The sequence below is a fragment of the Anser cygnoides genome, chromosome 4 (assembly GCF_040182565.1).
Source record: "Anser cygnoides isolate HZ-2024a breed goose chromosome 4, Taihu_goose_T2T_genome, whole genome shotgun sequence".
Taxonomy (NCBI): domain Eukaryota; kingdom Metazoa; phylum Chordata; class Aves; order Anseriformes; family Anatidae; genus Anser; species Anser cygnoides.
The window spans coordinates 19,568,794-19,582,217 of NC_089876.1; the positions used below are offsets into that span (position 1 = coordinate 19,568,794).

At 41.2% G+C, this 13,424-nt stretch overlaps 1 protein-coding gene across 1 annotated transcript; it reads right to left on the reverse strand.

The window, feature by feature from the left end:
* Positions 1–4,651: 4,651 nt before the first annotated feature.
* Positions 4,652–12,139, reverse strand: CCKAR (cholecystokinin A receptor). The gene is made up of 5 exons (XM_013177389.3): positions 11,660–12,139; positions 10,635–10,886; positions 8,411–8,672; positions 6,800–6,927; positions 4,652–6,157 (listed from the first exon to the last, which is right to left on the reverse strand). Exons 1-5 carry the CDS (start codon positions 11,778–11,780, stop codon positions 5,634–5,636), a joined length of 1,287 nt encoding a protein of 428 aa, XP_013032843.1. The 5' UTR covers positions 11,781–12,139; the 3' UTR covers positions 4,652–5,633.
* Between the last annotated feature and the right edge of the window lie 1,285 nt (positions 12,140–13,424).

Below are 13,424 nucleotides of genomic sequence, written 5' to 3' on the forward strand. Positions count from 1 at the left end.
GAGCAGGGGCTGGGGCGGGTGGACCCTGAGGGCCCTGCCAGCCTCAACCATCCTGCGAGTCCACCTTTCTGTACAAGCAAACACAGCGTTCCCAGCTGGCGGAGGAGTTCTCCCCTGGGTATTTTTTTGTCATTTCCCTGGGTGATGTTCATTGCAATGTCCCTGTGGGCTCAGCTCAGTGTGTCATCCTTTGCTTGGCCGTGAGCTAGGCCCCTCAGCAGTCGCTAAATAGTCTCAGAACAAGGACTGGAGACACTGTGCATTTTTAAAAAACTCCTGGCTCTGAAAGCGAGCTAGCAGCATGAGCAGCCCCTCACCTTTCCTATGGTTTGGGGTTCCTGGCTGCCCATCACGCTTGTTTTGTGACCCCAGTGTTTGGAGGACGTTCACAGGAGCTATGCTGGGCTCCATTCACCATTTCAAATCAAACAGCATAAGTAGCATTTCTTCATTCTAGCAGGAGATTTTTAAAAACAATTAGTAACTGCCAAAATAGCAGGAAATCAATTAAATAGCGTTTGCCCCGTAGGTGATGATTCCTACTTGATGTTTGCTACCTGCTGATGATAATGAAGATGATTTCTTCTCGTCTCTCAGTACAGTGGACAACTGGCACCTCACCAGCTCAAAATTCGTGCTTTTCTTACACAACTGGGGGCATGAGACAAAGAAAACTCTTTGTGCCATAATTATCTCTAGAGATCCAGGTAAATAACTCCAAGCAGGGATGATTTGCCATTAGGCAAGCAAAGTAAGAACTTTACAATTCAAGAACATTTCCTCTGCATTTTTCTCCTTTGGTAGGTACCTAAGGTAGCCTAACGAGCACTGCAGGAGGAAAAATAAAAATGTAGTGCTAGAAATGGGCCTTCTAATAAACCACTTTAAGGCACACATTGCTATGATGTGGAGGCTGCTGGGGTCAGGTATGGATTGTGCATAAAAAGCTGGAGCTGTTTAACAGAAATGAATAACACATACAGAAAAATGGAGAGGAAAACCGTGGTCAGAGGGTGAGCAAATTGCTGACCTGTATGTCAGAAATGTGACATTAGGAGTTACACTGCTGACACAGTAGGGGAGTGATTTCATTGTTCTGTGTCATATTTTAAAGGAGAGAAATAGATACTTTGTTAAAAAAAAAAAAAAAAAGAGAGAGAGAGCTTTTTAAATACTCTCTACTACCCTGTCTGTGATGCTGAAATCAAAAGGTGCTGTAATAAAAAGGCTCTCTTTTCATATAATCCCTAGTCAAAGCCATTCATTTTGATCTTTCTTTCTCCTCTAGAGAACAGGCATGTTTTGCCGTCAGGAACCATAAGTTTAGCTCACCATCCATTCAATTTAGACTGAGGAAAAAAAAAAAAAGTCATATTTACTAAAGTCCTGAGAAGTGGAAGAGGAAGTAAGTCTAGTCCTGAAGGCTGATGAAATTCTGTGCACCTCGATTTGTACAAAAAAGCATCAGCTGTGGAAAAATGGGCATCTGAGAAAATAAAGGGGATGAGTAGCTATTAAAATTATCTCAGCACCTAAACAAATACTTGCAAGAGGAACGCTTCCTGAGGAAAAGCATTAAAAACTGTATTCACCATAGCAGTCATGAGGTTGCAAGAGGGCTTGATCACAGCCAGCACATGTCCACCACATTCTTCTCTGCATACACATAGCAAGGTTTGATAGCAGAGTACCTTGAATTCAGAACACTGACACACGGTTGTTCATCCACATTTTCCTGGCATCCTCTAACCAAGAGGTCCCGTGAAAGGCAGCGATCTGCAGGTCTGCCTTCTGCCCAAGTGCATTTGTGAGTGTGGGCTGTGCAAGCTCCTGCTTTTAAGGGAAATAGTGTCAAATGCTGCTAAAATCCATGTGAACATTTGTCTATTTCTCTGGTCCCGCCTGAAATAGCCTATTCCAAGCTGTAAAAGGGCCATGATAAACCGTGGTGCATGACTGTGGGCTGTGCTCTCCCAGGCTCTGGGGCAGCAGGGATGGAGGAGCAGGAGGCACTGCGATGCCCAAAAGCGGCAACATCAGAAAAGGGGCCACAACTCGTGTGACAGGGATGTAAACCTCCAGTAGCTGCAGCTCGATACCTGCGTATTGGTTTTAATTCAGAGCATACAGATCTCTATTTGGCCTGAGCAACAGTGAAATATACTCGTAATTTGCCCCCCACTAAGTGCTGTATTTTTAGGCACCTGCCTTTTTATATCCACATTATTACACAGGTTGCAAGGATAATGACAGAAGTAGCAAAGGAGGATTTGGATATTATTTTAGTGTCAAATTTTTGTTTTCAGAACGAGGATATGCTGCTGTGGGAGCATGCAGGGATCTGGTACTCAAGAGAGACGACGTGGGAGCACACGTAGGGTTGTGGGAAGTGGCTGCAGGATGGCTGCGCGGGGACGCCGCAGTCGTGGGAGGGAGAGGTGCTCGGCACGATGTGCTTCGGGAGTCCGTCAGCCTGAGGCGAGGGGAGAAATGAAGCCGAGAGTGCTTTCTGGGAAATAAATCTGGGGAGGGAAATAAACCTGTCAAAGGGGAAAAAAAGATCTAGCACTTTGTGGGGGAAAGTAGCCTAGAGACTGGGAAAGGTACAGAAAAAAATGGTGACATGCAGCTGGAAGAGATAACAGAAAGATAAAAGGATGAGAAAACCAGGGAGAAAGGGGAAGAAGAAGAAGGCTTAAGAGATTTATGGGCATTCTACATCTGAAATATATTGTTTGGATCTCTTGCTTTCCAATTTGTGTGCCACATCTGGGAAAGAGCTTGCTTTTTGATACCTTTGCTGCCAATTGTCAAAGTAAGCTGTTATGATAGGATTTCTCCCTCCAAACCCTAAAAGTTAATGATGCTAAAATAAGGAAACTACATGTTTAATCTGAATTAAAGGGATTGGGAGAACTCCACGACTCTCCAGGTAAGAAATGACACCTTTCAGAGCCAGGGAAAATGCCACAAAGATGCATGCACGTTGCAAAGATCCTGAAGTCTTCTGTTCTAGGAGACCAGGCAGAAGATGACAAAATGGCTGGATTGCAATATTTTGTTTAAAAACTTAATTCCTGCTCCTGCTCCAGAATCTGGCTGAAGGCTCATGACTTTGGGAGCTAGGTCAAAGAGCTGATACAAAAAAAGTGCACAGGGGGCAATCGAGGGGAAGGGCGACACGTGCACAGAGCCAGCCTTGGGCAAATGGAAACGTGTCCTTTCTGGCAAGCTTCTGACCTTTACCTGCCTGCCTCCTGACCGTCACTCCATCAGGATCTTCCCCTACCTGCCTCTGTCATCACCTCCAAATTGTGTTCCCTGACAGTGACGAGTGGGGCATCCATCAGAGACCCTGCTCCTCTCAGCCACAGGTGCTGGAGGCTGCAGGGGACCTGTGGCCTGATTATGGCATTGCCAAAAATGTCTTTTGCCTCTCATCCGAAACCACTGTCCTCGGACTGAGCCAGTGGGAGTGGGTGAGCGGTGCACGTACTGCTCAACAGGCTCTAAAGGTACTGGAAAGATTACTCCTGCAAAAAAGAAATTGCTCTTTAAAGTGGATACAGAAGCGTGAAGGAGGCTGTCTGTGTATACAGCACATAGACAGCAATACTCACGTCCAGTGTATCACTAAAACGTGATTTTTCTTATGTAAATAACTTTTAAAACTATGTCCTGTAATAAAGCCAGAAGTTCAAATGGTATAAAATATTTTTTAAATATTTTTTTTCTCCTCTCGTAGTTCCACATAAATCCAAAAGCTGCTGCGTTTGTTCCTTCAGTTTCGATAGGCAGGACAGGTTGGTAGAGGGTTTCCTCGTGCAGCCTTAGGTGAAGTAAACTTTTCATTTCATTTCATTGTTATGAACTAAATCCCATAATTTAATTCGGTGGTTTGCAAAAGGTCAGATAGATGTCGGTAGTCTCAGCACAGTTCCAAGAACAGCGCTGTTTTATTAACATGGCAGGCAGAACATTGTTTCTATGGATTTTGCATAAATACTGTTTAGAATTTTATTTTAATTTCCTGTCTGTGGGCAAGCTGGATGCAAAAAAAAAACACCTAATAGCTAAAGTTGTGTACTAAGTTATATGGGTAAGCCACTTCGGCCAATAACTGAGTGCAGAACGTGGCTCTGGGTGCTTGGAACTCAAACTACATTTCCAATTTAAAATCATCCTGTAAAGAGATCAGATTTTTCTGATTAAAACCTTGACAGTGGTTATATTTAATATCCACATCTACATTCCATGCAGTGCTTAATTTTAATCTCTGTCTAATAACAAATCTACTTAAATGATATTGACTCAGCCAGAAGATTGAAGCATCTCCGATGGGATATTTTCACAAAACAAAATGAATTATATAACTTTTCCTGCCTACCCCATAGAGCAAAGTGCATTATCTGAACACCCACACTCGCCCATACACCACACAGTAAAGAGACTGAATTCCTTGCTCAGCAAAGCAGCAGTAATTACATCATTCGAAGATTTTTCTGTGTTGAGTCTGTTTACATATATGTATAGTTGGGGAAATTAGTTCCAAAGTTTAGGAAGAAAGTACACTTTGTGGTAAAGTCTGTCAGTCTGTGCTCATTTTCTGTGCTCCTTCTGCTTTTCTAGCGGCTTTTATTTTCGTGTGTAGTACTGCGATAGGAGTGACTGCGAATATATTTGCGAAATGTGTTATTACCATGGGCATTGTTACAGGTCTTAAGTGCCATGTCTTTTGTATGCGCATCTCTTTGCCTGTATCCCTCTGCTTCCCAGTGTGACAATTTCCTTGTCCGCCTTTGGGGTCCATCTCAGATCCTGCCCCTTGCATGCATGGGTGCTTGCAGCTGCAGGGAAGAAAGCTGCTTCTTTGTGCTTGTTCTACATTTTTTTTTGTTTGTTTTGTTTTTATTTAAACGGAAAATACATTAAATGATCTAAATTTATAGTAGGTTATTGCCAAGGTGAAGAATGCATTCCATACACACTTAAAGTCATCAATATTTATTTTCATTTTATTTAAAAAAAAAAAGGATGAAATTATTTTACATAAAAGCATTATTTTCACATGGACAAGCCCCTTCTCCCCACACCAAAATTCTGTTAATTGACTGTGACAGCAGAATGATCTCAACACGTATTAGTTCAGCTGAAACAATGTGAAAAAATATGCTACAAATGTAACTGAAAGATTTTGATTATAAGGCAGAGATATTGAAGTAAACACTGTAATACATGTATTTATGTTTGAGGAGAATCCACTAGCATCTTGGAAATTTTAAGAGATACTCAGAACTGCAGCTGAAAACGGAGCTAAACTGTTGATGTTAAGGACGCCAGTTTTTTTACAGGAGAATTTATGACAAATAAATTTATGACCACCTTTTAAGGCTTTGTATAAAGTCCCTTATCTTCAAAGAGCCCTCTTTCTCCTTTGTACTTTTGAAAGGAAAGTGATATAAAGCTCGGAGAGGGTTAGCATTCATTTCAATTCTCACCACATTTACTGTCAGCTGAAGTGTTTCATTACCTCAGAACTAAATCATGTTCAGCTGATGCCACAGTCACTTTCCCTCACCAGACAATAACCACCTGAATTTCTGCAGGGCACTTGCAGCCTCTTCTGATGCAGCTCACGGGGGTGCAGGTACGTTCATGTGTGTGTAAGAACATTTGGAGAGCGAAGCCCGTGTTGTCTTCCCCTCCTCTTCATCGCCAACATCTTTTATTGCAGGAGGCTTTTGCTTAGCGCAGCAGGTGAAAGTGGCTAGAAAGCCCATGCGGAAACGCTTGTTCATGAAGCAATATATGATAGGGTTCACGCAGGCAGAAGTGTAGGACAACAAGTGAATAAAGGAGATGGGAGCTCCCGAGAGATGCAGGTCTGCTGAGGTGGTGTCAAAGGCGCGCCAGGCATTTACACTGAAGATGGGAGTCCAGCAAAGGAAAAATAAAATCACTATCACCATCAACATGCGGATGACGAGTTTCTTGGCCATCAAGTTGGCAGAAGAGCTGCTGCTTCTCGCCCTGTCTATTTTGCTGTTGCTCAGAGCAGAGAGCTGTTGCAATGGCACTTTCCTTTTCCTTTTGGATTTTTGCAGATAGCATCCGTCCCCATCCTCGTATTTGGCGCTGCTGGTACTTATTTTCCTTTCTGTACACATAAAGTAGCACTTAATTAGATGGCAGAACATTTCTGACCAATGATTCAACATACAAAAAGAAGGGTGGAATCCAAGTCTAAATACATAATTTATGGCTGAACAACTGCTTCAAAGAAAGCACTGTCCTAATTTTGTGTCGGTCATATATTGGCTGCTCTGTGTCCTCTATCCCCCAATATTCTCACGTTTTAACTCTACACAAATTGATGCAAAAGAAGTGAGAACACTGCTCAAGTATGTACTCAAGATAGTTTTCAAGTTTCTATGCTTCTACCTTAATTTGACATTTTTTAATGGTATTTATTGATGGAAATGGTCCTAATCCATAGCCAGAAAACAAAACAAAACAAAACAAAGCAAAACAAAAAACACCTTGATGTATCTATAACAGTTAGGAATTTAAAGCATCCCACCTGGTGTTTTCTCAAACAAGCCATAGGTGAAGAATTATTGGCTAGAGAGTAATGGAATCACTTCCATCAACAAATAAATGAGTCTGACATCTTCATGACTATAGCCATATGGTCACTATAACAACATTTGCAAGTAGAAATTTTTCCTTATAGTAGCCTCAAGTTAACTGCTCACATCTTAAGCTCTAACTCAAAGAAATAACCTAAATGTGTTGTTACCTCTTGAAGATTTTCTCTGGCTGGCATCAAATTTTATTCCTCTGTACAGTTCCAAAGAAATCAGGCCATACGCAACCATCATTATAATCCCAGGTATAAGAAAGAGTATGAGTAGCAGGAAAGTGTACCTGAGGAATCGAAAGACAGGCAGTGACCAGGGAATAGTGCAAACCACAAAAGAAAAAAATATTTTGTCTCCTTATGAGAATCTTGGGAGGGGGATTTCAAGATTTTGCTGACATTGTTTTTCATGCTGATACGAGGTTTCATTTTGACAGCCCTGGAAATTGGAAGCTTTCAACTTCTCCTCCTCCCTGTTCCACCAGAAAAGCTCAGCAGGAGCAAGGCTCTCATGGCTGCAAAACACCCATCATCCTGCCTCCCGTGGCCCCGGGGAGGTGGGTGCCTCGGAGGAGACGGGCTCTCTGCCCACACGGGGCTCCCTGCCGTAACCAGACCAGTGCTGGATGCCCTGCTGCTTTGAATGGTGCAAAAGCTGCCTTGCAGAAGCCACCTTGGGTAGCTACTGACCCTCGATGGAGCCCCCGGTCCTGGCTGTCAGTACCAGAGTGAGGTTCGGTGTGCGCGTGTCTCCTGGCCGTGGGCTGCGGCACACGCAGGAGGGACAGAGCAGCCACCGCCAGGGCTCGCAGCCCTGGGGCCTTGCAGAGCCCCTTCTGTGCCAGGAGCGCCTTTTGCTCGGTTGCCCGTCAGGTTCTGACTTCATCAAAGGCAGCTTCTGTGACATGAATACTAGTTGGGGAAATCATTCTGTTTAAACACCTCAAGATCCCACATCTCTCCTGCTCGCTGGGGCTTGGGTGCAAACTCATCTGCACACCTGAGAGTCTGCAAGGGTGCCGTGCAGAAGGGAAGTTCGCCCTGCAACCTTCCCCCCCACCTGCACTCATACTGGCGAATTCCTGAGACTACTGAAAACTTAAATGCAACTTTACTGTGTCTGGGGGTACGCCATGCTGGAGTGGTGCGTACTGTAATCTGGTTCCCAGTTCCAACTGACCGTCAGGAGCCAAGAAAAAAATAAATAAATCTTTCTTCTTCTCACTGCCAGTTAAGGAGTTCAGTCATCGTGCAAGGACACAATGCCTAAATGCCTGCTGCTTGGTAGTGCTACTATTTACTCACTCTGCCTAGGTAGGACTTGGGGCACTGTCTCCCCCCTCACTTTTCTGTCCCTGTTCTCTACGAGTGACCAAAAGGCTGAGTTCTCAAGAAGGGTATTTGCAAACTCTCTGAGTTTTCATATTCTACCTCTCTGCTTCAGAGGACCCTCAGACAAACAAAATAATGTCCAAGGCAGCACACGGAAGGGTGCTTGTATGTGTTTTTCTAAGATTAATCATGGATTTCTCTGAAAATACTGTTTAATTAAGTTTACACTTAAATGAGTGGAAGCAAAAGTCATGCAAGAGTCAAAATGTAAGCAGCTTAAAAATGAGATTTTTTTTTTAAGCTTTTTAAAATAAGCATGATAGAGGTGTAAATATTTGCTGAAGGTTAATACTTGATTTTCAATAAGCTTAATGCTACCATGAAATCCCGTTTTCCACTAGATAATTATGCATTTGCAAACAGTCAGTTATATCTTACCAGGACTGCTGAATGACATCACTTGGCCAAAGGAGCCGACACATGTTTGCTGTGCTGTTGTTATACTTGGTAAAAGGTACCAGTTTGCTGTAAACTGGGTATGGTGACATGATAGTAAAGGAAACACACCAGGTAGCAGCAATCACTTTCAAGGCGTGAGATTTGGTCTGCCAGACCCTGGACTGTAGAGGCTTGCAAATGGCGCTGTATCTCTCCAGAGAGATGGCAACCAGGTTGAATGTAGATACACTTACAGAGATACCTGTATGTATGAAATAAAGAAAAAGGTTGTTTTCTTCTTTTAAACAATCTTGTTATTTTCAAATAATCTTGCTAACTTTCTACATGCATGGAGAAAAAATATAAAAATATACACTTCTGTGACTCTACAGGTCCAAGAGAAAAGAGTCATTTGAAAAAAAAAACAACACAACAACCCCACAAAATTCTGATAACAGGGAAAGAAGACACTTTTCTTTCTAACTCTTCTCTTTACTACTGTGATTTATACACTACAGTAATAGCACTTCATTTCAAACAAGTGTCTGAAACAGCGGATTATGCTGTTAGTTACTATTTTAGCACAAATGTTCATAGTCACTAGTCTATTTTATTTTTTTATGTGTCCGGCTTGATCGGTGATCTGATTTCCTCATTTAACAGAATTAAATGTTACCAATTTTATGTAAAAAATAGATGCTAATAGAGTTAAAAAAGCAGAAGAAATGAAGTCATAAAGCTGAATCTTTGTCCTCAAAGAGCCTTAATTTCTCCTGTTCATTTGTTATAAAATACAATGCAGTAATATGCATTTCTGTCACTGAGGTGTCCCAGTTTATCACTGAAAAATTATAAACATTTTTGCTTAACTTTGTCACAATTTTTTATTTCATTGAATGAACTTCCATGTAACAATTATTAGGAGTGCTTCAGTGTCAGTCAAAATATAAAGGGACAATACCATAATATTAGTTTACTTTACACAAATTGTCTGTAATTTCACACTAGTTGTCCTGCATCTTAAAACTAAAAATTAAGAGCATAGTTGGTAGAATCAATATTAGTGTCTATCTGTCAACAGAGACTTCTTAATCTGAATTGCTAATGGGAAACATTCACATTATGATTCTTAAAATAAAACACTTTCATAATTAAAGTGTGCGTGTTCAGAAATATTTCACTGTTTGCTTTTTTATAAATCTACACAATGTGAAATAAAAGAAAGATGACAATGCTTTGGTAATTTTTATGGTATTTATGGCAGCAATTCATTATAGTTGTTTAAACACGGCCTTTAGCTTTTCTGGTTTTATCTACAAAAAGATGTTGGTTTCCCATTCCCACTTTAGGTGTGTACTTTCACATTACATCAAAGTTCTCAAGGGCGCAGGTTAAAGGCAAACCTGACTTTCTGTAGCTGGAGGTCTTCTAAGGTAGCAAAAACTTTACATAATGTTCTCTTTTTCTTTTTTTTCTTTTCTTTCTTTCTTTTCTTTTTTTTTTTTTTTTTTAAGAAAAAGGGAAACCCACAAGAAGTGTTGGAACTGTGACAAAGTCATTTACACAGACATACATAGCTCAAACATTTTGAAACTCCTGGGTTGACCTTCACAACCAGAGGGGGCACAGCAAAGCGTACAGAAGCTTTACTTCCTAAAGTCAGTCTGCAAGACCTGCATCTGCACAGTCTGCATTTTGTGGTCGCCTGTTGAGCTCTGATCAGGCCTGCTCTGCTCTTAAAAAGCCCTTGCTCTGACTTCCAGCTCTGCAGAGGGTACCTGCTTTGGACTTTTTTTTTTTTTTTCCTTTTCATGTATAGCTGCTACAAAAAGTCTGTGGGCAAAACATGCCCTCAGTGAGATTGTACAGCCCTGTCATTTCTGATGGCTGATCCGGATACTGCAAATAGCTCTGTCAGTGATGGGTAAGCAAGCAGACGTGCCAGGTTCCTCGTTACAGCTTGGTCATGCACAACACTTCTCACCTAACCCAGTCCTGTAAAACGCTTCTCTGTGTAGTTAAAAGTCAGTGGGTACCTCTGTGTTTTGCTGGATCATGCTGAGGAAACCAGAACCATGAAGGTTTGCCCTACAAAGTCATTTCTTGGTGATTTTGGTAAATGTTCAATGGCAGGTGGAAACAGCGATTTGCTGGTCTTTAATGGCCTTCTCACACATATCTCGCTAGTTTATCTTCAAAATAAGTATAAACTTCCAAGACTTACCCATGAAATAAGTGGCAGTTTTGCAAACAGCACTCCCGAAAATAAAATCTTTCAGCAGGTTGGGAATGAGAGTGAATGGCATGCAGAAGAGGCAGAGCATCAGGTCGCTGACAGCCAGTGACAGCAGAAACGTGTTAGTGACTGTTCTCATCCGTTTGTTTCGTATCAGCACTGTGATTACCAGAATGTTCCCCAAAACACTGAGCAGAAATATCAAACAGTACAGCAGAATCCGGATTATCTGGTGCAAATCTGAAAATTGTCACAGTGAAAAATCAGGTATGAAGTATACAGACCATAGATGGCTATTATATGATTCATTCTTTAATCAGAAGGTAAAGCCTTTCAAAAGCCTGCCAGTTTCTAGTTTTGCTGAGGTTTATGTCTTTACATCAATATAAAAACTGCAGAATTTCTGAAACTCTTAAATTTATTTTGATCTACCTGAGTTGCATAACATTAAAATCGGACACACGCAATACAGCGTGCTCCTAGAGAATTAAATACAACTTCTGAAAAGCACGTTTTGCTCAAAGTACTTTATGTGCACTGCCCAATCACCATGGAAATCCCTCCTTTATGCAAAAGTAAGAAATGATACAGCAATCAAAAACATTTTAATACATGGATGATTTTTTTTCTAGCCTCACGGTGTTATAATTTCATATTTAATCACTTTCATACACACTCTCAGATCAGATAACTCCATTGCTATGGAACTGCTCAAAGAGTCAAAATTGTGTTTCTCCACGTCCTTACTAGAGCCGTTTACATTTTGTACCCAATATTGCTACTGTCAGTTTTCCATTCTATCTGAATTTTGTTCCGGTTGGAGGTTTACCTTGGAAAACCATACCAAACCATACTAAAACCACACTATATTCTTTCCTGCCTGTTTCCCACCCTAACTTACCAGCAGTTAGTTGATTTTGCACCTCCCTCCTCCCCCAAAAGCCTCATGTGGCTGTTTCTCTATCTTCCAGCTAGAATTAAAACTGCCCACAAGATTTACTTTCTATACATACCTCTAGAAGAATAAGGCGGATCATCCACACAGAAAAAAGTGTCATTTTCCAAGAGGATGTCACACAGGAAAGCAGTGATATTGGTGCCGTTCTCAAGCAAGCTCGCTTCAACTACTTCCATCCTTCAGGATCCACAGGTTAGCTTCTAGGAAGAAGAGGGCTGGCTTGTAACTATCTGCCCATTCTTTCAGTAAACAATATCTTTCTGAATGAAGTCTTCAGGAGGAATACCAGAGAGGCAGTGCTAGAAGTAAGCTCTTTAACCATCCGTCAGGAACACCCTGGTCAGGCTGAAAACAGATTTATGTCAGTGGCATGCGAGGCAGTTTAGCAGAGCAGGGCATGCACACAGACACAATTCACACATATGCACATAAGCACACATCCCCTCCTGTACTTTTTTAGATCCACCCTCTTCTGCTACTGGCCTACTGTTGGGATTATAAACAGACCAGAAAAAGATTACAGCGTTAACCCCTTGTAAGGTTGCTTCTGTTCACATCTCTGCAATATTTCTCAGAGGGATGCTGCTGTTCCACAGCCAATAAATCACAACCAGTGAGAGATGAGAGTGATAAATCTGTCTCTCAACCAACAACATTTGAAATGGCCAGAGGAGCTGAATAAAAAGGCTCAGAAGGGAAAAACATCAAGAAGATTTTGCACGCCTTACATGAAAGTGATTGCTTTCTTCACATTTTTCAGAGCAAACTGAAGACTGGGTATGTAATTGACTCAGGAAAAAAAGAGCTGCTACTTCTAGCTCATTTAATGAAGTGCTAACTTCATACCAAAGCTCTGTATGTGCCTGATCCAAAACCCAGTAAAGCCGCAGAAAACCTCACAAATTTCAGTGTTCCTGGATCAAGCCTTATGAAAAGTATGCCACTAGGATTGTTGGGTCATACAAGCAGAAGCCTAGACAATTTTTCAGTGCAAAGACTTGTGTATGACTTGTAAACCTGATGAACTGATAAAGTATTGCACATTAGTTATGCATTAGCGAAAATGCAGCAATCTTGACTGCTTAAAAGAAGCCCTTTCTTCTGGGTTCTGCTTTGTGAATACATAAACACCACCCTCTCTGGTGTTGCACAAAGTCCTGGGCTTTTGACTTCCAGGATACAACTTGTTTATGGGGAGGAGAAAAGAGAGAGAGAGAGAGAGAGAGAGAGAAAGAGAGAAAGAGAGAGAAAGAGAGAGAGAGAAAGAGAAAGAAAGAAAGAAAGAAAGAAAGAAAGAAAGAAAGAAAGAAAGAAAGAAAGAAAGAAAGAAAGAAAGAAAGAAAGAAAGAAAGAAAGAAAGAAAGAAAGAAAGAAAGAAAGAAAGAAAGAAAGAAAGAAAGAAAGAAAGAAAGAAAGAAAAAGAAAGAAAGGAAAAGTACGTTAATAATATAAATTAATCCCTGCTATTACTCAATTGAAAACAAATTTCACAGTTCAAATCTCAGGTCCATAATAATAGGCACAGACCTCTTAATGTTGATAACACAAAGACTGGAAGTCCTGGATTTCTTTTCCAGTCTCTCCAACCTTGAATTATAATGCCATGACTGGAAGGGAGAGTAGATTGAAAAGTTCCAGTTTCTAAGTTCCCTTTTGTTTAGCAGCTTAATTATAACGTTTCATTTTATTTTACATATTATTCTTCAGGTCTCTTTCTCTCTCTTTTTTTTTTTTTAACCGAGATAAAACAGACCCAAGCTGGCATGTCAGTGTATACGATGTGTAGCTGTCTCATCGGAAAGAAACATTCAATCCAGCAG